The 26,980-nt window shown below is 38.7% G+C and overlaps 2 protein-coding genes and 1 long non-coding RNA gene across 8 annotated transcripts; 2 read left to right on the forward strand and 1 right to left on the reverse strand.

The window, feature by feature from the left end:
* Positions 1-2,084: 2,084 nt before the first annotated feature.
* LOC103704572 (probable serine incorporator) lies at positions 2,085-11,602 on the forward strand. Of its 4 annotated transcripts, none has more exons than XM_039130466.1 (14): positions 2,085-2,347; positions 3,444-4,258; positions 4,371-4,612; positions 4,704-4,777; positions 5,084-5,243; positions 5,338-5,362; positions 5,484-5,564; positions 6,867-7,038; positions 7,133-7,206; positions 7,354-7,423; positions 8,613-8,684; positions 8,785-8,918; positions 9,898-9,971; positions 11,169-11,602. In XM_039130466.1, exons 2-14 carry the CDS (start codon positions 4,227-4,229, stop codon positions 11,201-11,203), a joined length of 1,245 nt encoding a protein of 414 aa, XP_038986394.1. In that variant the 5' UTR covers positions 2,085-2,347; positions 3,444-4,226; the 3' UTR covers positions 11,204-11,602. The 4 variants fall into 4 exon arrangements, with proteins under 4 accessions (XP_038986394.1, XP_038986397.1, XP_038986395.1 ...); XM_039130469.1 differs by having other exon boundaries at positions 3,444-3,492; XM_039130467.1 differs by having other exon boundaries at positions 9,873-9,971; positions 11,169-11,510.
* A 2,145-nt stretch (positions 11,603-13,747) lies between these two features.
* On the reverse strand, positions 13,748-17,008 carry LOC103704556. 3 transcript variants are annotated; one of them, XR_005513501.1, is made up of 4 exons: positions 16,722-17,008; positions 16,337-16,496; positions 15,300-15,424; positions 13,748-14,116 (listed from the first exon to the last, which is right to left on the reverse strand). It is a non-coding gene; the product is annotated as an uncharacterized LOC103704556 (long non-coding RNA). The 3 variants fall into 3 exon arrangements; XR_005513500.1 differs by having other exon boundaries at positions 15,300-15,433; XR_603637.4 differs by lacking the exon at positions 15,300-15,424.
* Positions 17,009-20,384: 3,376 nt separating this feature from the next.
* Positions 20,385-26,929, forward strand: LOC103704563 (UDP-galactose/UDP-glucose transporter 3). Its single transcript, XM_008787918.4, has 7 exons — positions 20,385-20,595; positions 20,759-20,856; positions 20,950-21,080; positions 22,212-22,242; positions 25,620-25,723; positions 25,953-26,074; positions 26,221-26,929. The coding sequence occupies exons 1-7, from the start codon at positions 20,489-20,491 to the stop codon at positions 26,627-26,629; spliced, it is 1,002 nt and encodes a 333-aa protein (XP_008786140.1). The 5' UTR covers positions 20,385-20,488; the 3' UTR covers positions 26,630-26,929.
* Positions 26,930-26,980: the final 51 nt, after the last annotated feature.

The following is a 26,980-nucleotide window of genomic DNA, read 5'->3' on the forward strand; positions in this document are numbered from 1 at the left end:
CATAGCTAGAGTTCAATTCATAGGCATGGTGACTGCAATTCCGTTGGCAACCTAATTAGTGGATGAAACGGGGGAAAACCTAAAAAGGGGGCTTTTATATCTGAAGTTTTGGGTGCTGAAGCACCATGAGTATCACAATTTTTTCGGTCAAGATGCATATTATGGTTCTCTGGGTGCATGGTGTGCCTTGTTGGTTTCGTGAATAGTGTGATGTTGACATGTGATCGGATTATGACATGGCTCGATGAGTCCATAGAGGATTAAGCTCACGGATTACTTGCATTGGTTTTTTTGTCTGATTGAGCTGAGCATAGCAAAGGTCGGTTTTCATCTTTTTATGTGACATGGTATTCTTGGCATAGCTTGGTAACTCCTGCTCCATGTAAAAATCGCGTCCGTTGAGGTTGGTTTTGCATGGCTTTTTATCTTCATTTTTTCTGGAATCAGCTCTATTTCAAATAAAGATCGATGCAGTTAATATTTAGCAGCAAGCAGTGGTCCATCATAGTAGGGACTGCCATTTCAGGAAACATCTTGATCTAAATATTAATATTTTTGTGTGAAATTCAAAGACGATTTAACATTACTATCTATGATAAAATCGTTCATATACCTCGTCGAACATTGATATAATGGTTCTTGTCTCATAGGAGCCCCCACCCTCTGGCCATCTGAAGGTAAATTTCGATGAAAGTATGTCTGGTGGCGTGGACGATGCAGGTGTAGAATTTATGATCAGGAGTTATAATTCAAGGCTGATTGCGGTGGGTGGAGCATGGGAAGGCATTACCTATGTGAGACAGATGTTAAGGACAGAGCGCATTCTACTTGAAGGAGACTCAGCCATAGTGATCAATTGGATTCGTCTCGAGAAGCCGAGGAGGGAGACAATCCTCTGTTGCGCGATATCTAGGAGACGGTGGGCGACTTCAGAGCCTTTCAGACAGTACATGTATACTGTGAAGTGAACAGGACTGCGAATTGGGCGCCTCATTTGCTGTGCAACATTCCGACGAGTTTCTCTGGATACACCAAAGGGTTCTTCTTCATTGCTTTATCATTTTTTGTTTCTGTATTATGTTAGCTATACTCCAGCTAGAGTAGTGTAAGCAGTGATTGTAACCAAAAAAAAAAAAAAAAAAGGTACAACCAATGTTTACAGCGCCAACAAGTTCAGTTCTATAATGTGGGACTTCACAAATATACTTGGTGTGTGACAAAAAATTTTGGCGGTCCGTAATATCTTTTGTAGGTGGCATCTTTTCTTTTTTAGTACACTTTGATTGAATGCTTAATGTCCTATCACACGCAAAGCTTTGGTCTTGTGCGCTGCCATTTTGTTGATTCCATCACTTTAGATGCTTTTTACTCTGTATCCATTGTCACCAATCCTTCTTCGCTTCCAAATCTGTGGAATCTTTATAAATCTTTCAGTGTCAGGACCTAATTAGCCCAACCCAACCCGGCCCCATCGATTTGGGTCTGGTTCTGAGCCGGCGCTCCCTTCAAGCGAAGTTTCACTCGGTTCACCCGATCCCCAGCAGGGCCAGGACAAGGCCCAGAGATGTTATTGGCCGACCTACTACTGTCTCAAGTCGGCCTCATGCATCGTGGGTGCTTGGCGCACAAAAGGCGCCACGTCACGTTGTCGCCGCATCCGGTATCCTCCTTTCTTTGGCTTGACGAAGGTTGTTTGGAACTGGTCGCAGTGCACGTAAGAGGTTACGGATTTTCCTTTCTCCTTTTAGCTGTGGCTTGCAAGTAACGAGGGATGAAGGAGGTGCCTTCGCTTCATAGTTGTTGCCCGAACTCTCTCGTACTACTAAGGATATGATCCATGGATCAGACGGTCATGATGGCGTCAAAAGATAGGGCAATATATTGATTTTTTGCTTCATGGCTTTACATGGGGGTGTGCGTCTTTTGCGCGTCACAGCGGCCAGATTCCTGGAACTGCGGGGTCCATGAGATGGACGTTCTCTGATTGGGGCGATCCCGCCTCCTTGGTGTATGAGATACGCCGTGGAGTGGCCTCCGCGGTCCTATAAATAGAGGCCGCCCCGCAAGTAACTCGAGGGGGGCAAAGGGAGCCAGTCTTCTTTTTAACTTCACGATAGGTTCCCACCGGCAACAGAAAGGCATGCGGCGGGAAAAAGAAGGAAACCCCCACCACCACCACCACCACCACCATCTCCTCCTCTTCTGAAAAGTGAAGCCATCGCTCGCCTCTTCTCTCTCCTTCTCTTTCTTTATCCCTCAGGTCTAAGAAGACGAAGTGCCGGTGGGGAACGGAGCGGAGCTTCTTGAAGAAGAGTCGCCGAGGCGGACGAATCGGGAACCATCAGAGGTAAGTTCTTGTTCTCAGATCTCGCATTTTTCTCAACATTCGTGTCGAAATCAGGATCAGTTCTCTTCCGGTGCGCATTCAGTTCTTTCTCATTTCAGAGATCAAGAATCTGTTTTCTTGTTTCTTTTTTTTTTTCCTTGCAACCTACCGATCTTCCTCCGAGATTCTTTCTTGCTGTTGAGGGACCAATTGATCCAGGCTTAAATTAAATTCAGGGTTCTTTCTTGTTTCGTTAGACCCCCTTTTACTTTTTCTTGCTTCCATAGGAAATCTTGTTTTTTTTCGATTTATAGCGGATCTTGATCTTAACGTGAACTTCAGGAAGCCATTATATTGTTATGGTTCGAAGAATGCGGAAAGCTTTTTTCGTTATTTTCTTGCCTTCTTTTTTTTTCTTTTTTTTTGGTGAAAATTTTCTTGCCTTCATGTGAAGTCTTACCATGCCCCCTAATCGACTAGAAAATTAAATTAAATTAAATTAAATTAAACCACCGATCCTGGCCAAAGAAACCGAACAAAATAGTTTGATCTATTAAATTAGTAAAAAAATGGCCAAGGGAAAGTGAGAGTCTTTTTCTCTTTCTACATAAGTATATTTCAGTCTCTCGTTCACTCTTTTATATTTTTATCCACAAGATAAAGAAAAAGCTCTCTCTCGCGGCTGTTTAATTCTTTTTAGGTTAATCATGAAAGGTTATGCCGTCAGGTTCTTTCTTTCTTTATCCATTTATATTTTTCTTTATTTTTAAAGTTCGATATGGTGTTGCGTATGGTCGTTTCTTTTTAATAGCAATAACAATCAATGGATCAAAACAGAAGGTACGCTAAAGAATTTAAATCCGTTGGACTAATGCGGAATGAACGGATGGATTTCGTTCGAACATACACGGGCAACAAGTGGTCCTACTACTGATTGGGTGACTGTCGTTGTCCAGTTCGGATGGTCCTCCACGAATGGTCCACTTGAACAAGTTGCCAAGTTTGTTCGGTGGGCCTCAGGGACTAGTTTAACCAGATTCGTGTGAAAAAAATGATTGATCTGCTTTCCCAACGTCAACAGATCTCAAAGCATTTCGAATTTTCTTTCACTGCACAGATTTTGAAGGAGCCATTGTGCAATCCAACAGTTCAGATGGCGAAAGAAGGTAAAGAAGATACAACCCGAACCCGTTTAACTAATGTGTATATATCTTGCCTACGGGAAAAAACAGGGAAAACGAAGCTACAGGGAAAACCCGTTTAGGCCGAGCTGGTTGCCGTCTGATGAAGACCAAGACCAAGAATCAGAGAGCAATAGGGCTCCGATACGTTCATTGCAGGGAACTTCTACACATACTACATAAAAATAAATTTAAGAAATCCTGCAGGGAATTTACAAAGCACTCGACCACTCTGCAAAAATTTAATACACGGTAGGTGGTAGCATCATAGGATTGATCAAAATCTTGATACTTGGTGCGCCTTGTCCTTTTTTGTAGATGATTACATGTGGGCTGTAAGATGTGTCTCAGCAATTTGATTTTGTTAGGACTTAAAATTGGTTTAATAGAGCAAGTATTACATGTATAGGAATTCTCCCTAGAAGTTCTTATAGTGAATGCCCAAATGTTGTTATGAAATACTTTGGTATTTATAGAGGCTTAGGAACCACGTAAAGGGGCAATTTTTGTTTTCTAATAGTAGAAGATAGCCTGGGACAGAAATTTATGATAACCGGCTTAATTCATATTATATTGTTGTAATCATTCCGGGAACGTTATAACAAGTAGTTTCTGAGGATGCAACGTGCTGGGAACCGATCTGCTCCTCCCCTCTCTCCCAGTCTCCACAGACTTGAAATAAGATAGAGCTTTCTCTGCAGAGAAGACTGTCTCAAGAGATGTGGCTGGATTCTGAGTTAACTAGCGTGACGTACGAACCACCTCCCTTCCTCTCTTCCATGCAACGCCTTAACCAATCCCATCCTTCTTCGCGTCTCTTTCCCCTCCCCCGCTTCTTATATATTAAGCGCTGCGTTGCGTAGGCTAGTTGCGTCGCACGTCCGAGGATACGTAAATGTCATGACGAACGAGGCAATGGAGGACCCCGGCGTCAGCAGCAGGGAGAGGTACGCTCGATTCATGGAGAACTCATGTTGCACCCACTTCTGCATCGGGCCCAACCCCTTCATGGCCCGGTTCGTGTACGCCCTCCTCTTCCTCCTTGCCAGCCTCCTGGCCTGGGCCATCCGAGACTACGGCCGCTCTGCCATCTCCGAGTTCCAGCGTACGCACCTCTCCTCGATCCGCCTCTTTTTCTCCATTGCATGGCGCATGGAGATTTTTCAGACACTTTTCTTGGATTTTAATCTATGCAGGATTAAATGGCTGCCACGGTGCTCGTTACTGCTTGGGAGCAGAAGGTGTGCTCCGCATTAGCTTTGGTTGCTCCGTATCCTTCGTAAAATTACTAAATGTTGCTTAGGACTGTGGAATATAATGGCTATAAGCTAAAAATTCAAAATTCGATGCCCCAACATGGTCATTTTCCCTCTTACACAAGAACTGAGCTGGAGTTCCATTAAAAATGAAATAGTAATGTATAATTTGGAACCCTGGTGAGGGTTCTCGTAGACCAGATCTCTCTTTGTGCCATTGCAGGGATTCTTCCATTTTTGTCCTACCTCTGATGCTGAAATCTGTCGAACATGTCTATGGACATGCCTAAACCCCATGGATGATTCTTAACTTTGGAAAGTCATTCTTCTTTGTCATGTTTCTCTCGACGGCTGGCACGAAGAAGTTGGACGATCCTCGGAATTCATGGCACTCTGAGTGGTGGCCTGCCAAGATCATCATGTGGATGGGTTTCATAGCAGTGCCATTCTTCATACCTTCTGCATTTATCCAGCTCTACGGTTGGTTTCAGTTGTGTGTTTTGATTATTTACAATTAATATTTTTGATTCCTTTACTTGCTTTTGCTGATTCTGAATACTTGTTGATTTTTCAGGGAAGATTGCACACTTTGGTGCCGGGTAACAAGGCCTACTTTCATTCTGATATTCTTCTTTCTTTATGTTATAGGACTAATGAGCTATCCAATTGTAGTTTACAAAATCCTATGGAGAATATTATACTTCAATGATTTCTTTTCAGGGCATTTCTTCTGATTCAACTTGTCAGTGTTATCAGTTTCATTACGTGGTTGAATGACTGTTGCCGGTCTGAGAAAAGATGGTACATCTACTCGCACACCAACTATGCTTTGTACTTCTAATAGGCTGGAGATTTTCTGTCCTGCCGTAAACTTACTTCTACACACGGAGAAATTAAATAAGTATTTTTTGATTCTACATCCAAAAAGTATTTTGTAATTCTAGTTTAAACCAATAATCCATAAACATTAAAACATGCAATTTGGACTATACTCAAATTTAATTGACCTCTAGTGGGAAGCTCCATCATTTTATTTTTTTAACATTGTTTTAGAAGCATGTTTGAATGGAATTGTGTTATGTATTATGTGGCATACCATGAGAAAGTTTTTTATTGACGACTCTTGAAGGAAAAGAGAAAAGCTGATGAACAAATTGAAGGTCCTTCAGGATGTAAAGATGATAGACTTTGTAAAGCCCTCATATGGGGGGAAAATTCTTATACTAGAATAGCATAATTTGTGGCAAGTCCATTTGAATATAATGCAAATGGGATCATCATCTATATGAAGTTTAACACAAAATATGGGAATATTACATATGAAGCAGGATTCTGTTCTTTGGACGGAAGACTTGTATCAGTAGTCATTGCTGAGTAGGATGTACTTCTTGGAAGTAGTGCTAGGAGTGGTATTCTTCTGTTAATTGATTTACCCAGGAGACAAGTGGCTCAGAGCATGAATGATGCCTGGAAAAGCATCATTTAGTAATGTGGTAAACTCAAGATGTAGAATTACAACTTCATATTATCAATCATGATTATAGAGAGTATGTTAATGCAATTTCACATAAGAATCTAACCATATCTTATCAGTTTATCTGAATTGTGGAATCAAATCTTTATCATGCATATGGACTGGATGGTTGTCAATCAGAATTTAGGTCAATAAAACACCAATATAGTTACCATGAGGTATATGTTATTGCTGTACATATGTATACATGTGCATATATGTACATGCATACGTGCATGCATACATACACCCACATAGGTGTTTGTGTGTTTTTGGACAGCGTATATAACCAAGAATGATGTTTACTGGGCAGCGCAAAACTGATCAACCACAAATGTTTCATATAGATTTTGAGATTGCTAGCATTACGAATGTTCTTATTGAATTTGCAGGTGAATAGGTTAATAATCTTAATCGCCAAAAATTGATGATAATAATTTCATTTTCAGAGAGTCTGTAGGCATTATATTTGTTTTGCATCTCATGCATGAGTCAGGTGCAGATTGATCGAGGTGCATTTTTGTTACCTTTCATATAGTAGCTCTACATCTTCTGTTTTAAATCTGACTATGAAGATACATGACCTGCAGCCCCATTCAAGTACCGATACTCTCCATTGCTGCATATGTTGCTTCCATTTTGGGAATTGTCTTGATGTATGTGTGGTATGCATCAAAGCCAACTTGTAGTCTTAACATCCTCTTTATCACTTTGACCCTCGTGCTACTACAACTCATGACCTTTGTCTCACTGCACCCGAAGGTAAATCGACGTTCATTTCACCGAATGCAAAGTAGTTCATCTATACTGGCTCTTTCGTCCCTTCTTAGAGCTAAGTATGTCGTTTTTGATATAGGTGAAAGGAGGATTCCTGTCACCTGGGCTGATGGGAATGTATATTGTGTTTCTTTGCTGGAGCGCAATCAGGAGGTAAATTTTATGAGCAATTTGGTTTCACAGCTTTTCCCTTAAGATTGTTTTGCAGCTACTAGAAAACTAAGTTGTGCTACATTTTCCATTCATAGCTTCACTGAGTAGATTCTGTTACAATCATGATCTTTCCGTTCACAATGACAGTGAGCCACAGACCGAAGTTTGCAACCAAAAAGCACAAGCTGCAACAAGTGCAGACTGGCTCACAATCACGGTAATTTTTCAAAACATTTCATTTCATGCTAATTAGCATAGAGGACTGACAAACTGCATATTTAGATATTTCAAAATTTTTAGATGCTCTTAAATATATGAAATACTGCAGATTCCAGTGCTGGCAGGGGTGATTACTATGTTATTAAGCGATCGAAACATTAAAACAACCTTTTCTGTGACTCTTGTCTTAAAAAAAATAGTTTAGCACCAAAATCTGACATTCTAGGATTGTAAGAGGAAAAACCAAGGTTGAGAATGTCCAAAATAATTATCATGCTAATAGATCCTAGAATATTTCCAGATATACAATCTAAGTAATTTTTTTCAGAATCTGCTGCTTCCATTTTTGAGAAATAGAATATTTTGCTTCTTGCTAAATGTTTGAGCAATTCCAGAATTATAACTTACTCTTGGATATGTAATATATCACGGATATTCATGATGCAATGAATTACCTCTTTTTCCCCTAACTCCATATTAAAAGTATCAGGTTGCCACTAAGTTTGATATTCCAGGTATCTCCAGAGAAACTGTGGTGTCATGTGGTAGGTTCAAGGGAGCAATATGGGTTAAGAACACTAGTAGAACCCTTAACTAAGTTTCTTGGTGTTACTACAACTCCAGACTTCTGCGTGATCTGTCAGTGCCATTTGGTAGTTTTATGAGCAATTGAACCTCTAGGCAGAGGTTGGTTCTTCTGATTACAGATCAGTTTCCAGACATTAGCATCCACGTCTTTTGCATTATGGAAAATCTCAATGTTTGATTGGGCATTCTGAAAAGGAGAAAATTTATAATTATATTAATGACTGAAAAGTGAGTAAGAAACTAAAAGTAATCAAAACATGACAATGGATATGAGAGATTTTAAAAAAAATTATAACAATTCATAATATGTTCATGAAAAACATCATTTATTTGTATAACTTTTCATAAATTCATAAAAGCATTATTTTCTTTCCTTCATCAAGTCAGTATTATTCAGGAAAAAATGATGAACATTTTGAGAATAATTGAACATTTGTTCAATAAGTTGAAGAATTTTGTTAGTGCAATATCATTATTACTGTGGTCTCCTATTCTTAACTGAGTTTATAATAAATTGACGTGATTGTCATCTATTATGAATACATTGCTTATGGATGCAAGCATCTGGATAGTCTGATCTGAGCTTGATTTATGGACAGAGCTTTGTTATTGCTGTATTTGTCGTAGTCATGGCAACATTTTCAACAGGAATAGATTCCAAATGCTTTCAGGTGCACTTCACTAACATTGCCCTTGCTTTTTCATTGGCTGGCTATTTGTTCAAGTCACTATATGTGTTTCTAAATGACTGTTCACTATTACTCAATGCAGTTCAAGAGGACTCGAGCAGAATCAGAAGATGATGTTCCATATGGGTATGGATTTTTCCATTTTGTTTTTGCTATGGGGGGGATGTACTTTGCAATGCTATTCATCGGCTGGAATGCACATAAAACCATGCAGAAGTAAGTTTTCATATCACTACACTAGATCTCTAAGCATTCATTCTAGATACTGATGAATATTCTACGTACAGGGTATTGATAAATGTCCATCCATGTTTTTATGCTGCTATAAATATTCATTATCCTAATTCATTGATTATGAATCATTGTTTATAATCTTGGTATGATCATTGTTATCTCCATCACTTAGCTTCATCTATAACATCTTCAATGTATGACTAATGTATGTGGAAGAGTCCACTTATCTATCCATTTCATGTTCTTCCTAAAAAGTTGCTTGGCAAAGCTTAATGGCAACAATCTTGCTGCCAAATCACAAGTTCTGATGCCTCACAAGATTCTGAATGGAACTGTAATCATAATTGAAAGACTCATGCCTGTTATTTAGGATTGTGTATCTGACATTATTTTCCATGTGTTCCTATGGAAGGATCATGTTTTCCATTGCCTGCTTAAAATCTTTCTCATGTCATTTTTCTCTGGATATCCTCCACATTCGGTCACTCACAAACTCAATCCCATGTTCTAACCAGATCTGCCTCTAACCTTAACTCTCATACGTATAATACATTGTGATGGTACACGTTACTAACTGAAGTTTTACTGATTTCACCCTTTAACTTTTGAAGAATGTACAATATTTCTGTCTTTGTCCCATCAGTTCTGTTAATTCCCACAAATGATACTTCAAGCGAGCAAAATGTCATGTTGGTTGTCACATCTTGACTGGAAATTTCGGTTTTGTAGAAATGGAAAATGGAAAAAGAACCTGGAAATCTAAGGAATAAATGAATGCAAGATGACCGTAATCATGTATATATTATTTTTGAATGAGCATTTTTCGCATTTATAAAAAGATACACAAGGAAGCAAAAAGTCAAGGAGATAGCAAGTTAAAAAATGATATATGTTCATATTTCGATGCATTTTTATCCAACTTAACTATATATATAGCATCTTTTCTCTTTTTAATTTACAGATGGACAATAGATGTTGGATGGGCCAGTACTTGGGTCAGACTTGTGAATGAGTGGCTAGCAACACTTATTTATGGTAAGTACTAAATCATTATATACATTAAAGAATTCTCTCTCCACTGGAAACTATAGGTTTGGTTGCTGATCTCTCTTATTTGCTGCTTATCATCCATGCCGCTATCTGTTAAGTTATATAGGTAATCTGATAATCCCGTAAATTATCATGCTAAGGTTCTGTTTATGGTGTGTTTTCTTGCACCAAAATCTGTGGAAAAAAGAAAAATAAAAATAAGATTTTATTTCATGGAAAAGGAAATGTTTACCAAAAAACTATTTACAAGTTTTCTAACTTTATTAATTTTCTAATAAAACAAACAAATAGAAAATTTGATATTCCAAGAAATATAAGTTTTTCAAGCAACTTTCCTTGCAAACAAATATATCCTTAGTTGCTAAGTTAAAAAGGGAAAATAGAACAGTTTTCACTGTCCAGGATTTGCAACTATATTTTAAGAAAATAAGTAGGAAATACAGCGCCAGCATTTTCTTCACAATTCCTAAATATTTTCTCTTTATTTGGGTAGAATTTTGTGAGAAAAATATAAAAAAAAAGGGTTTCTGGATGGATCAACACGTCCTCATGGCTTGCTGGCCTGCCTCAGGGTAAAATGGGCCGAAGCTACTAGTGTCACCGTGCAAGGGTTAACGGTATTATGGTCCCATTAAACAACCGTAGCTGTTTCTTACCTCAACATATTTCCGGCTGTTGGTTCTTCAAAAAAGAGCAATTAACATCCAAGCATATTTCAGACATTTTTTTTTGGTTCCATTGTAGTTTGTATAGCGGAGATTCAATTTCCAATCTGTTAAAAAGCTTACAGCAAAGTCCAATCTCAAAAATTAACTGGGTATGAGATCGGATTTCTCATTTGCTTTCAAATTCTGCCCTAAGCAATATCTCGTCTCTTACTTTTAGGAGAACATAAATGGATGCCGTCTTTTTATTTATTTTTGCGGTGTTTTATGTGTGTGTTGGTACCTTAGAAGCGGTCATCTAGACAACTTTTGAGCTAGTGACATTATGAGGTAGGAGTGTTTGAACAGCAGACTCAGGGCAGTGCCCTGCTTCGGTAATTGGTTTGATTTTCGGTACACCATTGTCCTTGTATTGGCTGATGAACATATAAATATCTCCCATCTGAGAAGCATAACGGCACTGCCTGGTACATGGCAGCCCCATATCTAATGTAACCTATTTTAACGGTGTTTGCAGTTTGGAGGCAGTTTAGAAGAGCACAAGGCGAGTAGAATCCACATGATTATGAGGAAAAGGTTCTTGATTCCTGGATTTCTATGTCTCCATTCATGTCGTGTACAGCAAAATACCAATTCATCATGCAGCATTCCATAATCCCACAGTTCAATTCTCGCTGAAGATACAGATCAGTTGAAGAATCTCAATGGCAATTTCAAAGTATATTTGCCACCCTAGGATTTCTATAGAAGAGCATCCTAATCAAGCAAAAGCTCGTGCTGTAAAATTTTCCTCGTTTCTTTACCAATATTTGATGGATCCTGTTGGATTACATAATAGAAGATCAAGATTCTTTAGAAAGCAAGTAAAAAAATTCAGTACGTCACCAAGTAATTGGCACACCCTGGATCATGAGTCCTAAGTCAAATACAAAATATGAAATGCTCATTAAGCAACATGACATGCAGCATCGGGTGACCAAGAAATGTCTGTGTCCCAGTAAATATACGCCTTTAGCAAAATTAGTTTTAGGATTAAAAGATAGCAAAATATTTGAAGTGTGAATAACAAAGAGAACAATGTTATATGTGACATTACTAATAACAACTCTTTATCAAACAATGAATGCTCACAATCAAGAGCAACCAGAATCTGGCTGAAAGCCTAAACAATATTTTATCATTTACATTTGATATGCAGATAACTCCATATATATTCAAAGCTATTTGATACAAATATAACAAACAAATATTCAAAGATGATATGCTATTGGCGCGGACTCCACTCTACCAGCATAATATATTTATCATACATACATATACATATACACATATGTATATATATATGTATATATATATATATATATATGTATATATATATATATATATATATATATATATATATATATATATATATATATATATATATATTCAATGCTCCCTTTCCTGCAATCAGAAAATATTTGCCTTTTTCTTCCTTACATGCTAGTTCTACTTGAAAACTGAAACTTCCTGTCCTACCACACTGGCCGCATACTCGAAATCATCCTACTAGGGCTGACAGTTCTTCAATACTTAGCCAGAGGATTCGGTGAAACTTCTGTAGGCCATGAATGGTTATATTTTTGCTAGCATAAATAGCAATCAGTAGTTTCACTTCTCATGTCTATCTGAAATGATTTCCTCCAGCAGGAGCAAAAGAATTTGAATGATGAGCCATGGTCTGTACTGCCAAAAGCAGCAACCTCACTGCCAAGACTTACAATTCCTTGATGTCTGCATTGGTATGCAAAAGGTTCATATAGCTTGGGAAAAAAGTTTTTTTTTTTTTTTTTTTCATGAGAAAGGTTGTCTAGGTTACAACCCAAGCAATATTGTACACAAACACCTTCACAAGTCCATGATAATACAGATTAAAGGGCATAATGCAGTTAAGGTGGCAAGTCCCAAACCTGATCTTTTAGTTCACCATGATGCTTTCAGTTTCAGGATAAGATATTTTATTTAGAATACTAGAAGGTCCTATGAAAGAAAGTTAGGAACCAAGATGTCAAATAATTTGTATTTGACTAGGTAAGGCAGCCACTCTATTAATTATGATCAAGAAAGCTTTGAAGCAATACAAAAAACACAATGCAGTTGAGGTGGCTAGTTCGAAATTTGATATTTTATTTCACTATGCTCCATTTCCACTTTTAGGATCTAATATTCTATTTAGATGGTTTTATGAAACAAGGTTGGTAACCGAGGTTTCAAATTGTTAGTATTCAAACTAGGTAAAGAAATTATACTATCAATTGTGACCAGGAAAGCTTGGAAGTGATACAAATATCACCATCAAACCAAAGTGCAACGAATGTGATATAATCAATTTCCATGTGCAGCAAGCAGATCAGCTTGTTGAAATATATAATAATATGATTTAGTAGGTGGTGTTGTGGGAATAAAGAGTCTCGAACTTAATCCCACATCGGCTAGGTAGCGGAAAGGTCTGTGCCTTAAATGGAGGGAGACACTCTTTCCCTTGCGAGGCGCCTTTTGTGGGGCAAAACCGTCTCGGGGCGGAAGAGACTATGAAACCCCTCCCTAGAGCGGATAATACCTCGCGAGGGACGCAGCCGTTCTTCTGCCTACATCCGATTGGGACTGAGATCTGAGGTCGGGGGATACCCTCGACCTCATCAATGGTGCTTTCGTTGAGAGCCCTTGACCCCGACACAGACCTTTCCGCTAGGGAGGCTGTGTTGTGGGAATAAAGGGTCTCGAACTTAGTCCCACATCGGCTAAGTAGCGAAAAGGTCTATGCCTTAATGGAGGGGGAAACTCTTTCCCTTGCGAGGCGCCTTTTGTGGGGCAAAACCGTCTCGGAGCGGAAGAGACTATGAAACCCTCCCCAGAGCGGACAATATCTCGCGAGGAACGCAGCTGTTCTTCTGCCTACATCCGGTTGGGACTGAGATCTGAGGTCGGGGGATACCCTCGACCTCATCAGGTGGATGATCTGAATTTTGCAGATTATGGATCTGGACATGATAAAACACTTATTCGCTTCAATTTTAATGGATGGATGATCTATAAATTTTTATAATATTTTGCATGTCTTGTAATTAGCTCGAATGATTATTGAAGAGCAAAGAAATAACAGATAATTATCAAAAGTCTTACACCATCGAAACCATATCGTTAGGTACATGTTGAGATGTGATGCTTGGAAACAGTTGCATCATCTATGGACCTGATTTTTGTTCCTGGCATTAGCAACATTTAGAAAGAGAGGCTATTCTAAGATATCTAGAGTGGCAAATTTAAAGGATATGGTACAACTTTACTTGGAGATGCGGATGATAGTTAGGATGGTTGCTGTGATGGTATCTGTCGCGGGGAAGGAGTTACAAAGCTGCAACTGCATAGTAGGTTTCGTAGAGCAATGTTTTGTACTGACCCTTGATAAGATGCCATAGATGGGAACTACATCACAAAAAAAAAGAGAGTTAAATCACATAGATATTTGACAATAACTGGATATGAATTTCTTCAGCCATCATATAGCACCAATAAAACCAAGTGTCATGCATTCAAAAGGAGGTTAAGTGCCTGTGTTTCTTAAGTCTTGACAAAATTGAGACTAGGCATGCTCCATTAAGACTGGACTTGCTGCCTGTCGCGAATCATCACCACATACAGCTAAAAATTAGTTGTTTTCAGTGGCATTATAGACTGTAGGTATTCCAAATTGATAAAAATAAAACAAAGGGCTATCGGTGTTTCAACTGAAAGATATAACAGAATACCATCAAGACATCATTGATGAGTCGTTAAATACTTGCTGAATCCAAGAAAGCCAACGATGCTTACTGGATTAAACAGAACCATGGGAGGATCAAATCGTTCACTGACAGTTCTTTCTTCAGGTCAATTAATAATTGTTGTAAAAAAATCCTTAAATTTTCTGAGCTAGATGTACAGCAGAACAAAAAACAGAACTAGACCCATGACTTTCTCCTCTGTTAAGTGCCTGCATTTCTTGACCACAATGGGATTTTGCTTCTGATGCGAATCACCCATGGAGTTAATATTGAGTTGTTTTCAATGGCATTGCAGGTATTCCAGATTGATCAGAATAAATTTGTAATGAACAGAGGGCCATTGGTTTTCCAATTGAAAGAAATAGATAGCAAAATGACATTGAGACACTGCAAGGGAATAGTTCAATACTTCCTGGAATCAAGAGAAGTAATGATGCTTACTGGATTAAACAGGGAAGATCAAACCGTTCACTTGACCACTTTTATATTCAGGTCAACAACAACAGATGTTTACAGCAATCCGTGAATTTCCCAAGCTAGTAGTATAACAGACAAACAGAATATTTGGGGTTGAAAGCCAGCAAACAGAACAGTTACAGTGCAATGCTCGGAGAATCTGTGAATAATAGAACAATAATTTGCAAGTTACAGTTTCTAATAAGCAATAATGCTTATTAGAATAATTTTGCAATAATGCTTAGTTTTTTTTAACATCTATGCTAGACCATGCCGCATTAAACCCATTCAGAATAAGATTGTAAAACATTAAAATGAAAATCTAAAACATTTACCACTATGACAAGTCACCATAGTTCCGAATGAATTAAAATTCAATCAAGACTTACGAGTAATTCTAAAAACGGACCAGAAGGGTTGGTGCTTCATCAGGTTATACAAGTTAACGCCCCTGCCAGAGCATGTGATTATGCACTGCTAAACTGCTGATTTTCGGCATTCTTTTAAACGCGGTCTACAGATGCTGGAAAAAGCGAATCAGTTGAAAATGTGATTTGTGAAATCTCGACTTATACTACCACAACATTTATAAAAAAATATAAAATTATAAGGAAATCATATCAAATCAGAATTTTTTTTATGATTTTCTCATTTCCTCTCATGCGCTATCCCCTCTTCTCAATTATAAACAAACTCCGTGGACAGAAATTTCCAGGTACAATTAAATGCGACTAAAATTGCTATATATGCATTAATTGCTGGTCTAGTAAGGGACTCTAGGTTTTCTTGCTTCTAGAATAGTTGTTTGTGCATAATTTTAGATACTCATTGTAATCACAGAAACTTCTCAGATTAATTTATTGCCGAGAATTTTCCAATTACTTAATGCTGCCCTGTTACCTCTTCCATTCCAGTATCATTCAAATGGGTTGGTGCAATTCACATGGGTTTTCCAATTAGATGTGCCATGCCAATGCCATGGTGGCTGAGGAACTGTTAGATAAACGAGCGGCACGTAGTAGCATCGTTTTCCCATGCTAATGATTAATAAAACAATGTAGAAATGCTAGTGAGCTTTGGGTTAGGGTTTCACTCTCCACACCCCACCCTAAATCTGTCAATCAACAGAACATCATGTGACTTTTCTTCTTCTTTTTTTTTGGGGTACAAAGAACATCATGTGATTTACATAACATGAAAGAAGTGAGAAATCTCCGACTATATACGTGAGCATTCTTTCTATCCGAACAATTCAGCCAATCACGGATTCACGTATTCATATCTCTGATTATCAAAACCTTTTTTCCCTATAATCTCGGATTTGTTCGCATCACAAGATTACGTTTCTGTTCTTCTTTTCAAGATGAGGCTTCAAAATGAAGAATATTACGTAGAACATTTATCCACGAAAGAAAAGAAGAAATACCAGACTATTGCAATTAATGCATCTCCGGTTCGCATGAAGCATCAGCAGCCCTCGGATTATCATTTCGTTCTTCTCATCCTCTTTCATCCGGCTGGCCATTTTCTCCTCAGATTTGCCCCTCTCTCCCTCTAGTTTTCCTAATCACCGTCGATATCCGGGTCTAAAATAAGGAAAAGAAACGCGAAAAATAAGCTTAAACTCAGTAATGCCATTCAGATCACCAAAGAAACCGCAAATAAAATGGATATCATCAATTCAACACAACAAGAACATCTGCATTCCAGGAGCAATTCAAGAATTCAAGAATGGATCGCCAAGATCCACGGCATATAGTCATCGAAGAAAACCTAGACGACATACGAGCGAAGAAAGGGAAAGATCATACCTCGTTCGATCTCCAACGAAGGATTCAGAGAGGGGGAGCTAGGAAATGCAAATGCGGCGATGGCAGAAGAAAGAGAGAACGAAAAGCTGCATCGATTTGCTAAGAGATCCCTGGGTTTTCTTTTCTCTCCGCAGGGTTCGGAGACAAGGAATATTTGTACAGCAAAAACTCTGGCTCTTTTTCTGCTCTTCCTCGAATAGGTTGAGAGAAGGCGGTGGGAGGGAAAAGCCTTTCGCTCTCGTCCTCCGCGGTGATTTACAGCAAGTTTTTTTATAAACATAGCCGGTTTTGACGGTGGAAGACGGGCTGTTGCCGGACCAAGGATGGTACGGCCCAACTTCTGGAAGTCATTTAACAAATTAACATTATTACCAAAATGCCCCGGCAAATGAACGGCATGATGTACGGATCAGATGGTCAGCAATGAAAGCCTCTGCTTGCAATAATACACGACGCAGAACTTGACGGTGGTACTTACTAGCAAACGGTACTTTCACAAAACCGATACGTTTCGTGGCACGTGTCGTCGGATGGGGTTCTGTATATGGCGTACGGGATCAGATGGTCAGCAATCAAAGCCTCCGCTTACAACGATACACGATACAGAACTTGACGGTGGTGCTCACCAGCAAACGGTACTTTCACTAAACCGATACGTTTCGTGCCACGTGTCGTCTGATGGGGTAATGTAGATGGCGTACGGACGGTGCGTTCTCTGTGATTTTGCGTCAAGGTGGCTACAGTCCTTCCGACGGAGGGAGGGGAAACCTTGTTGTCGCCAGGATTCCTCTGAGATTCTAGATTCCCGTTGCGGGTTAAGAGCGTGAGAGCCGCTGCGATGGAATCTGGATGCAGGTCCCGTTTTGGCGGCCTAGGTTGGTCGTAAACGTAATATAGAAATTAGACACTGTTTGCTTGTCTGGTTTTTTTTTTTTTTTTCCTACTATTCCATAAGACTCATACTAAATGAGTACAGACATAATTAAAAAAATAGTACACCTCAAAAAGCACTAGGCATTCTTGTCTCACTCATCCATAGATATCCTCCTAAATAATTGACAATAAAAGACGTCATCCAATTAGCAACATCATTACTTCTATAAAAAAAATGTGCCTCATCTGTATGGTCAACCCAGCACAAATCATGATCCGCATATCTTACAATAATGGATGGTGATCATTAATCTCTTCTAAAGTTTGCAGTATTTATCCAACAAATGCCGCAGAGACGTCCTCTAAAAGGACAGTATTTACATGCCATCTGTTTCATTAACAATTTTTTTTTTTTTCCTTTCCTTCTTTTCGCAGGGGCGGCCGGGTGGGTTCGCATTTATTAAATCCAGTGTTGGAAGAGCATGCTGACATTTATAAGTACGTTGTCTTTGACGACAGAAAAATATTATATATCGTCATGTGCTTTCGGACGGAAGATGAGCATACTTTGGATTAGAAGACTCCAAAATGGATATAAATCCGCCGTACGGGCAGAGAATCACTTCCTATTTTCAATCAAGATGAAGTATTCCATCATGTAACCAGCATAGCTTAAGAATCTTCCATTGTGAACCAATGGATAAGGAGAAACTATAAAACAAAGGTTGATTTATTATAAAAGTTAAAATTTAGAAGTGGTAGCTAAGTAACCAAAAAATATTAGTCTAATGTATATGGATGAATCCAACCAGGGGGAAGCCGTCCTCGTCAATCTAGCTGTTTATTTTTGCGTGGGGTAAACATGAGTTGTGCCATGGTATCTTAGAAAAATCTCTCAAGAATGTTACTCGTTATCATGCACCATTCACATAGATTTGTTATCTGGCACGTTTCATGATATGAATGCAAAGGGAACAACATGAGTATAACACGCCATCATAGCGATCTAAGTTATACTTTTGAGTTACTGAAATATTTCTGTAAACAAATTGGTTTTATTGTTCTCACTAGCTAGACATAAAAATTAAAACCATAGGAAGGCAATGATTTGCTCAAAATGCTTCAAAGGCTATAGTTGAGGTATGTGTAATGGAATTCAGCTAGGTAGGAAGAATATTGATTCGAAGTGATTTCAAATTCATTACCAATAAAAAGAAAGAGCCTTCTTATAATACGTTTAAGGTATTATGAAAAATTAAAGTTAAAGCTTTTTGGACGTTGTTCTTTTTCTTAGTTATGCAACATATCTTTTCTTTTTTTTGATTAAAAAATATATTTTATACTACTGGAAACATTGCTTGAATCTGGGTCTATGGTACCGACCTCAAAAATTTAATCAATTATACTACTCGTTAGAGTTTAATTAACACACATATGGAATATAAAAGCCTTGAGACCAGCTTCATGCCTCTCGCCTCAAGACTTCACCTTTTATTCTGAAATTTATTCTAGAGGCTTCTTGATAGCAACCTTTGTGAAGCCGCGAATTTGGGATTTGTTTAATTTTTTTAATGCAACTATGTTTGTGTTTTTTTTTCACTCAATGGTTTCTAAGCGCGACGCTAACTGAATATATTGTTTTTTGTTTCAAATTGGGCCACTGCGCTACCAACAATTCAGAAAATAAGTCCTCCGAAACGAGGCCTCCTCGATTATCTTAGAGGGTGACTCTGCCACCGTCGTTAGTTGGATCCAAAGGAACCCGAATGGAGGAGGGGTACACTTCTTATTTCAAGATATTTGGGACATGGTGCGTAATACAGTAGCCTTTCAGATTAAACATATATACCAAGAGGCCAACGGGGCAGTGGATTGGATGGCAGTGTATGTGGCGAGCCACTTGAAGACACCTTATGAGCAGAAGAAGAGAAATTGCCTGGGGCACTGTGTGACTTATTGTTTGTTGATTTTACTGGGTGTATTTGTTCTCGTAGTATATGAAATATCCGTTTTTAGCAACAAAAAAAAAATCGAGGCCTCCTCTCAATTCCCAAAACACTCTTCTTATTTTTTAAAAAAAGAAAAAATATTGTCTTAGCCTAGTCCGACCTTAAAAAAATCGAATAGGGTGAGGCTTCGTCCAAATACCTTCGGGCCTGGTCCGAGTTTGGTTGACTCGAGGGCTACTGCATTGACATCCTATTGTGTGTTCGCCACCTTCTTCTACCACCAATTTCGTACTGATACTTGGTACATGTGGTGTGCCGGTATTTAGTATGCCAAATTTTTTTTATATTATACTATATCGATATTATATTAGTATGATACTGGTATAAGTTTGAGTACGATTCCAAGCCTTTCGAACCACTCAATAACACACTGCCAGCGACCGCCCGGAGAAACTCCTCCACCCCTGCTGCCATTCCCAATACCGTGCGTTGCTGAACTCCTCTTCTCCACCACAGCGCTCCCTGCTTCTCTTGCGTTCGAGCTTGCGAAAGAAGTTAATGGTAGGCGTACGCGAATCCGATTTTATTTGTATGCGATTCACCCGCGATAGCGTTCGCAGGGGTGCCCATCATTACGTAATTGAACGCCGAAACTAGTGCGTTCATACCAGCTCGCTAGCCAGACCGGCTCAAAGTCAGCCCCACAGGTGCCACGTCGAGAGAACCAATAAGGACCCAAGTTCCACCAGTTTGCCAATCAGTTTTTGCCACGTATGAAATTGACGTTTCTCCAACTTCCCGTCCACCGCGTAAATGTACCCTCCGCCACCGCCCTTGCCCTTCCTCGAGTGCTCCTCTCGCACAATCCCGCACTGCTCCCTTTCTCCCCTGCCCCATCCTCAGATATCGCTCCGCGGAGAAATCCCGCGGCCAGATCCCGGGAAAATGGAAGCCTACGGCGGCGGCGGCGTTGGGCGCGTCTTGCTGCTGGCCTTCTGCATCGCTGGCATCTGGTCCGCTTACATAACCCAAGGCGTCCTCCAGGAAACCGTGTATGTTTTCCTTCGGATTTCCGAGTCTTTTTTTTTTTTTGCTTAATTTTCTTCCGACTTCTTCTTGAATTTCAAAACATACAAACACACACACACACACACAAGGAGCTTGGAATTGAGAGTCCAGGTAGGGTTTCTAATGGGATGTAGTCCTTGCGATCAGATCCACCAAGCGATTCGGACCGGATGGGAAGCGGTTCGAGCACCTGTCCTTCCTAAATCTCGCCCAAAATGTTGTTTGTTTGATCTGGTCATTCATAAGTAAGCGATTTGAAAGCTGAATGATTATATAGATTGGCGATGTGTTGAAGGATTTATTCGTTGGTACTGTTCTGTTCTTGTCCAATGGATCAGTGATAAAGCTATGGTCGAGAAGCTCGGCAGGGGGCGCTCCATGGTGGAGCTATTGGAGTGCGAGCATCACCAACACCATTGGTCCTGCGATGGGGATTGAAGCATTAAAATACATTAGCTATCCGGCCCAGGTATCTTTAGATTTTTTTTCCCTGCCTCCTTGATTTCAAATTTCAGTATTATCTTTTAAACTGCGACGATGCCAGCATGCTTGCAACTTTTGAATGGGGTTTTGGTTTGTAGGTGTAATACCGAGAAACTGACAATTAACAAATTGATTGATTCGTAGCTTCCCAAGTTGGTCATATTCTGCATGATACTGTTTAACACTCCAGGTTTAGATTAAAGGAAAAAAAATCATATGCTTTCATTTCCATACTAAGTCTCAGCCATAGTTGGTGAGCTGAATTGCAATCAATGGTTGTTATTTAGATATTTGCACATGGATCCTGGAACTGTTTTCAGCTACCATAAGTGGTCGCAGAAGTTAATGACATACAATGCTTTCTGTTTATTACTTATCATAGCTCTGTTTTCAAAGACCGATCCTTACATCTCCTGGTTGGACCATGCAATGGTGTTTGTCTTTGGCATAATGTATAATTCCTTATTTTGGCAATCAGCAATTCCTGTGTCTTTTCGATCTACTTTGCGTAGCATCACAACCTTTTTATTTATCACATTTTGGGAGCTCATAGAGCTAATGTGATAGCCAAGCATTTGGCTATCCTACACTTCTTTGACTAAGCAACAATGCATGTTCTGGTTTCTTTGCATGTGTTGCAGCAGTTTGTTGTGATGGTTAAGCAATTGTTTTGGGGATATCTACTACATATCAAAATGTTGCTATTCTTTTTCTTCAGTGAGAGAGCTGCAATTTTGCCATGTTATCTTCTTATTTGGCATGTTTATTTGGTATCTTATACTCATATTTTTTGATGGCTTTGCCACCAGTAAGCTTGAGAAGCATAATCCTATAATTGAATACTTTCTTCTGTAAGGGCGTACAATGTTAGCATGGGACGAATGAGCAGAAAAAAAGGCAGTTAGATTTTCATTTTTAGGAACATGCAGCATATAGCCATGAGTTTGTTTGTCGCAATTTGTTGGGAATAGCATATATGACTGATTTTATTACATAATTTGACTATGCAAACAAACCACTTTGTTGGGAAATTTGCATGTGAATTTTGCTGGCTAATACCTATGAGCAAAATGAAAATGAAGGTGGTCCTAATGTTGTTTACTTCATGTGTAAACAGGTTCTTGCAAAATCCTCAAAGATGATTCCTGGTGAGTTAACTCTCCTATTTTTCCCTGACTATGTGCAATCATGCATCTACACAGTTAGGAAAAGAATCATGCTTGTACCAGGTGTAACATTTTGAATTTGACTCGCAGTTCTCCAATACTTGTATATGCTAAGGGATAATCCTACATAATATGCATGGTTACACTAAATATTGTCCAATGATAAATAAACCAGGAAATGATGATATTTACAGGGAAATGTGACTAAATTGTTAGTCATTGAATTACATGAAAATGCGATCTGCATAATGAGTAGGGATTGCTGTCCAAACTTTGCATGCAGGGGCACACCTAATAGCTCAATCAAGACATTTTCCAACTCCAATCTACAGCGTCATATAAACATGCCATTTAACCTATATAGAAGTTTTAATTTCACATGTTGATTTGATAGAATTTTAGATGCAAGGCTTTTTAAGGAAAAAAGTAAGGCAGTAGCAAAGATGGATGGTTCACTATGTCATACTAGTGTTTTCCCTTTGATTCAATTTCTTAGATGGCATATTTAATTGAAAAATAGAAGAGGTGAATTGATTGCTTCTGTACAAGGTATGGGAAGATTTTGCTTTATCCGGAAACCTCTTTTGGGAGATATTGCTTTGATTGAGTACATCATGCATGTAACTAATTATAATTTCACAAGAACAGCCACACACACACACACAACTATATACATTTTCTAAAGTATTTAAGGTGTGAAATTGGGGGTAACCTCTTCCTCTCATCCTAGATCTTTAAAAAAAGCAAGACAGTTCTCTCCCCTCCCCCGTTACACACACAAACACACCCACTCATTTATATTTCAGCTAGTTTGTTATGCGAGGATATCATGATTAAAGGTGAAATCAATCTACAAATTCAACCAAAATCACCTAATGTAAAGATGTGAAGTAATGTTGGCGATTGCCTTGTTTAGTCAAGTACATATTATAGGTTTCATTTATCTATTGTGTACAAGTAGGTCATTAACTTGTCAGTGTCACTGTCTGATGTACATTATAATTCTTGATATAAAGAGATGTGTGAAGGCGATTTTGAGCTGACAACCCTATAATAGACTTAGATCATTTTAGTGGCTAACTCCCTATTTATTGTTCAACAATCATATATAATCATTTTATAACTTCATTGTCCCTGTTCTTCACCCTTATATCCATTGTCTTTATTAACCCTCCATCAAACCACCAAAAAGTTAGTGAAGGCCTTTTTTATTATTTCTTTGTCCCCCTCTGACCCTCTTTCTCCCTCTTTCTTTGCATGCACCCACAGACACTAGACCTAATTTATGAGTTTTACAAAACTTTATAAGCCTAACTTTTCAATCTTTCATATCAAATACATAATGATAGTACAAATCAACACCTAGGAAGTTGATGCCCAGCCAGCCAGCTTATGGTGAAAATCACCTGCTGATCGTTAAAAGCGTACTTCCTAATACTAGGAAATGAATGTTTGGCTGGCTATAAAATTGGTAAAGAATTCTTAATTAAAATTATTTCATCCCTAACCACAGATGAAGAACAGCTAACCATCAGGTGTTTGTGAAGGAATTCGACCCCATGACCCATTTGGCAGCAAACATGATAATGGTAAAAGAGTAATGTCGGAAGCATTCTGCAATTTGCTTGGATATTTATGAAGAACAAGATAATTTAGGTGAATTACAATATTGAGGTTCAACCTACTCTTTGGCCTATCCTTCATAACCTCAGTCGCCTTTGAACAACCCCTAAACAGAGCCTCTCTCTCTCTCTCACACACACACACACAAATCTAAGTGAATTTTGGTGTCTAATTAATATCTTGCATCTAAATCTTCTTTAGAATATCTGCTTTTGGTACTTTATTGTCTTGTTAGTAATTTTGTCAATAATTTCTACTCATTATTGCAAATAGCTTCCTTAGTTGCTGTTTGCTCTTGCTTTCTTTTATCCCCTACTCTCCGAAGGACTTGGATAACTCAAGAATACATGACTTCTATCTTTTTAGAAGAAATAGCCAAATGTATTAGGAAATCATTGAGTCGGTGAAAGACCCAAGTCTAATGGAGTTGCTCCAAGCAAAATAAATCCTAGTAGATCTAACTGCTTTAGCAGTCGACTCACCTGCTATGTTAGATTTTCTATGCATATGAGCGAGTGTTTGTTCAATGACCTCCCTTTATCTTATAAATAGTATTAAATGATGGCCCTAACAGGGTCATCGAGGCAACTAAGTATATGCACATGAGGTGAGACAGCTACTCAGAAATTTGGAGTTCTTCCTGGCATGATTAGTATAGCAATAGCTTACTGGTGCAGTAGGCTGTGCTCTAGTCTTACTAATTTGCTTCTTATCAAGCTTAATGATATGATTACATCTGTACCACTTAGAAAAGGGGGATCGATCCCATTGGTCTGGACTTGCACCCGTCCAATTATCCAGAAGCTTCCAGTTCATTTGTTCTACATCAGGAATCTGCTTGTTTTTGTTTTAAATAGATTCTTCCATATACCCCACAAATTCCTTAATGCCTTTTCTTTTGGTTCAGCTGTGCAAAAGACATGTTAAACTATCAGTTCTAGATTCTGTTTTTACCACCAAAAGTCGCCATAATACACTGGAATTCTGACTACTTGAGAAGCTTAATATACTTCTGGAAAGCTCATTTTTTTTCCTCAAATTTTAATAAGCAAAATTTTTTCCAATTTCTTAATCCTTTCATTTAAACACAGTTTGGTTTAGTTTAGCATAATACTGGATTCAGTAGCAAACTTCAACAATCTGATCCATGTTCCACCATCAACCACCAAGCTGCTTGTTATATTTGAAGTACGTGATGAGCAGGTTGGAATAACTTTAGTTCTGATCTGATGGTAGAGATAACATCATTTAGAGGAAGATATTATCTACTCTAGAATTAGATCTTTAAAAAAAATAATGATTGAATAAGAAAAAAGAAATTATTGATCAACAAGAAAAGGTCTAAAATAACTAAGATTACTGAAGGCCTTTAGTGGGAAAAATTGTCTTTCTGTTGTCCCATGCAATACAGGAACTGGCTGTAGATCCATTTTCTGTTTGTGATTTTTGTATTTGAGTTTTCAAGCAGTGCGGACTGACTGGTGACCAATCAAGCAGATACATTGACAAGAGCCTTTGATCATGTTATTCAAAACACCTTCCATTCTAGGAGTCAAAGCATATAATGGACTAAATGTTTTAGAGTAGTTAAATTGAATTTACGAACGTTTGTTGCTGTTGCTGGTTGTTCATCTATTTAGAGTTGTATGGATATCTGAATGGTTAAATTCACTGAATTAAGCAGCACACTAGAATGATGATTATCCTGGCTAACCAAATACATTCTTGGCCTACAGTCATGGTGATGGGTGCTCTTGTTTATGGTATCAAATACACAATTCCAGAGTACATATGCACCTTCCTTGTTGCTGGAGGGGTATCAGCATTTGCACTTTCAAAGGTAGAAGTTACCCTCTTTATACTACGAAGAAAATATAAACAGAACGCCTATATTGCAATGCCATCACACAGATATATCTACATCATGCCTTTGTCTTTTACCAATTTCCACGTGGAATGGAATGTCATGCTTAATCTTTCGGCTTATGGACCTCAAAATTTGGTTTATAGAATTTGATGCACTAATGCAAGCATGTCTCTGGCCAATGCATTACTGTGATCCATTGCAGACCAGCTCAAAGACTATAAACAAGCTTGCTCATCCAAACGCTCCTCTTGGTTATGGGCTCTGCTTTTTAAACTTAGCATTTGATGGCTTCACAAATGCTACCCAGGATTCTATAACTGCGAGGTAATTCCAGTTCTTCAGAACCCAAATCTGACACCCCCCTCCCTTTCTTAAAATCATCCTCCCATGTAGCATAATTTACACAGACTAGCATGGGAAACCACACTATGAACAAATTCAGATCCTTAAGATCTCCTACTTTCTGACAGGTACCCGAAGACCACTGCCTGGGATATAATGCTGGGAATGAATTTATGGGGCACCGTCTATAATGTTGTGTATATGTTTGGCTGCCCACATGCAATTGGTTTTAAGGCCGTGCAGTTTTGCAGAGAACACCCAGAGGCAGCATGGGACATCCTCATCTACTGCCTCTGTGGGGCTGTTGGGCAGAATTTCATTTTCCTGACCATAAGCTGCTTCGGCTCACTTGTCAACACAACCATCACGACCACCCGCAAGTTTGTGAGCATTGTGGTGTCCTCCTTGCTAAGTGGCAATCCCTTGTCCTTGAAGCAATGGGGAAGTGTCTTGATGGTCTTCTCAGGGCTCTCCTTTCAAATCTTTCTCAAATGGAGGAAGCTACAGAGGATACAAAAGAAGAAAAAAAGTGCATGAGATAGTCTCGTCCTTGGCTTCTGATATAGCCCTTCCCCCCCGTTTATTGCGGGTTAAGCCTAAAATGGCTTTGCTGGCTCCTCGATTTTAGTTAGATTTACGTTGATAAGTAATTTAATTGTTACATGTTACAGTTGTATTTTTACTATTAATTCAATTACAAGTGAATTCTTTATGATCTCCTATGGAGGCCCAATACACGCCAATCCTTAACCAATGCGTGTTTTGCTTCTTGTCAATCATCTTTCATTTTGGGTCTCAAGTTTCATCTCGTTCCCACAAATGGAGCTGTTTTCTTAATTGTCGGGTCTTTATTGTACCAATATATCAGTTTTGACATCTGTATGGATG

Source organism: Phoenix dactylifera, chromosome 9, assembly GCF_009389715.1.
Source record: "Phoenix dactylifera cultivar Barhee BC4 chromosome 9, palm_55x_up_171113_PBpolish2nd_filt_p, whole genome shotgun sequence".
Taxonomy (NCBI): Eukaryota; Viridiplantae; Streptophyta; class Magnoliopsida; order Arecales; family Arecaceae; genus Phoenix; species Phoenix dactylifera.

What these genes read in the sequence shown, in the direction of transcription:
- LOC103704563 (XM_008787918.4), top strand. Translation starts at nt 20,489, where the DNA reads ATGGAAGCCTACGGCGGCGGCGGCGTTGGGCGCGTCTTGCTGCTGGCC. An exon ending in TTTGATCTGGTCATTCATAA is followed by an intron (nt 20,857 to 20,949) that starts GTAAGCGATTTG and finishes CCAATGGATCAG; the next exon opens with TGATAAAGCTATGGTCGAGA. An exon ending in CAGGATTCTATAACTGCGAG is followed by an intron (nt 26,075 to 26,220) that starts GTAATTCCAGTT and finishes ACTTTCTGACAG; the next exon opens with GTACCCGAAGACCACTGCCT.
- LOC103704572 (XM_039130466.1), top strand. Translation starts at nt 4,227, where the DNA reads ATGTGGCTGGATTCTGAGTTAACTAGCGTGAC. An exon ending in TCTGAGTTAACTAGCGTGAC is followed by an intron (nt 4,259 to 4,370) that starts GTACGAACCACC and finishes TGCGTTGCGTAG; the next exon opens with GCTAGTTGCGTCGCACGTCC. An exon ending in CAGACTGGCTCACAATCACG is followed by an intron (nt 7,424 to 8,612) that starts GTAATTTTTCAA and finishes ATTTATGGACAG; the next exon opens with AGCTTTGTTATTGCTGTATT.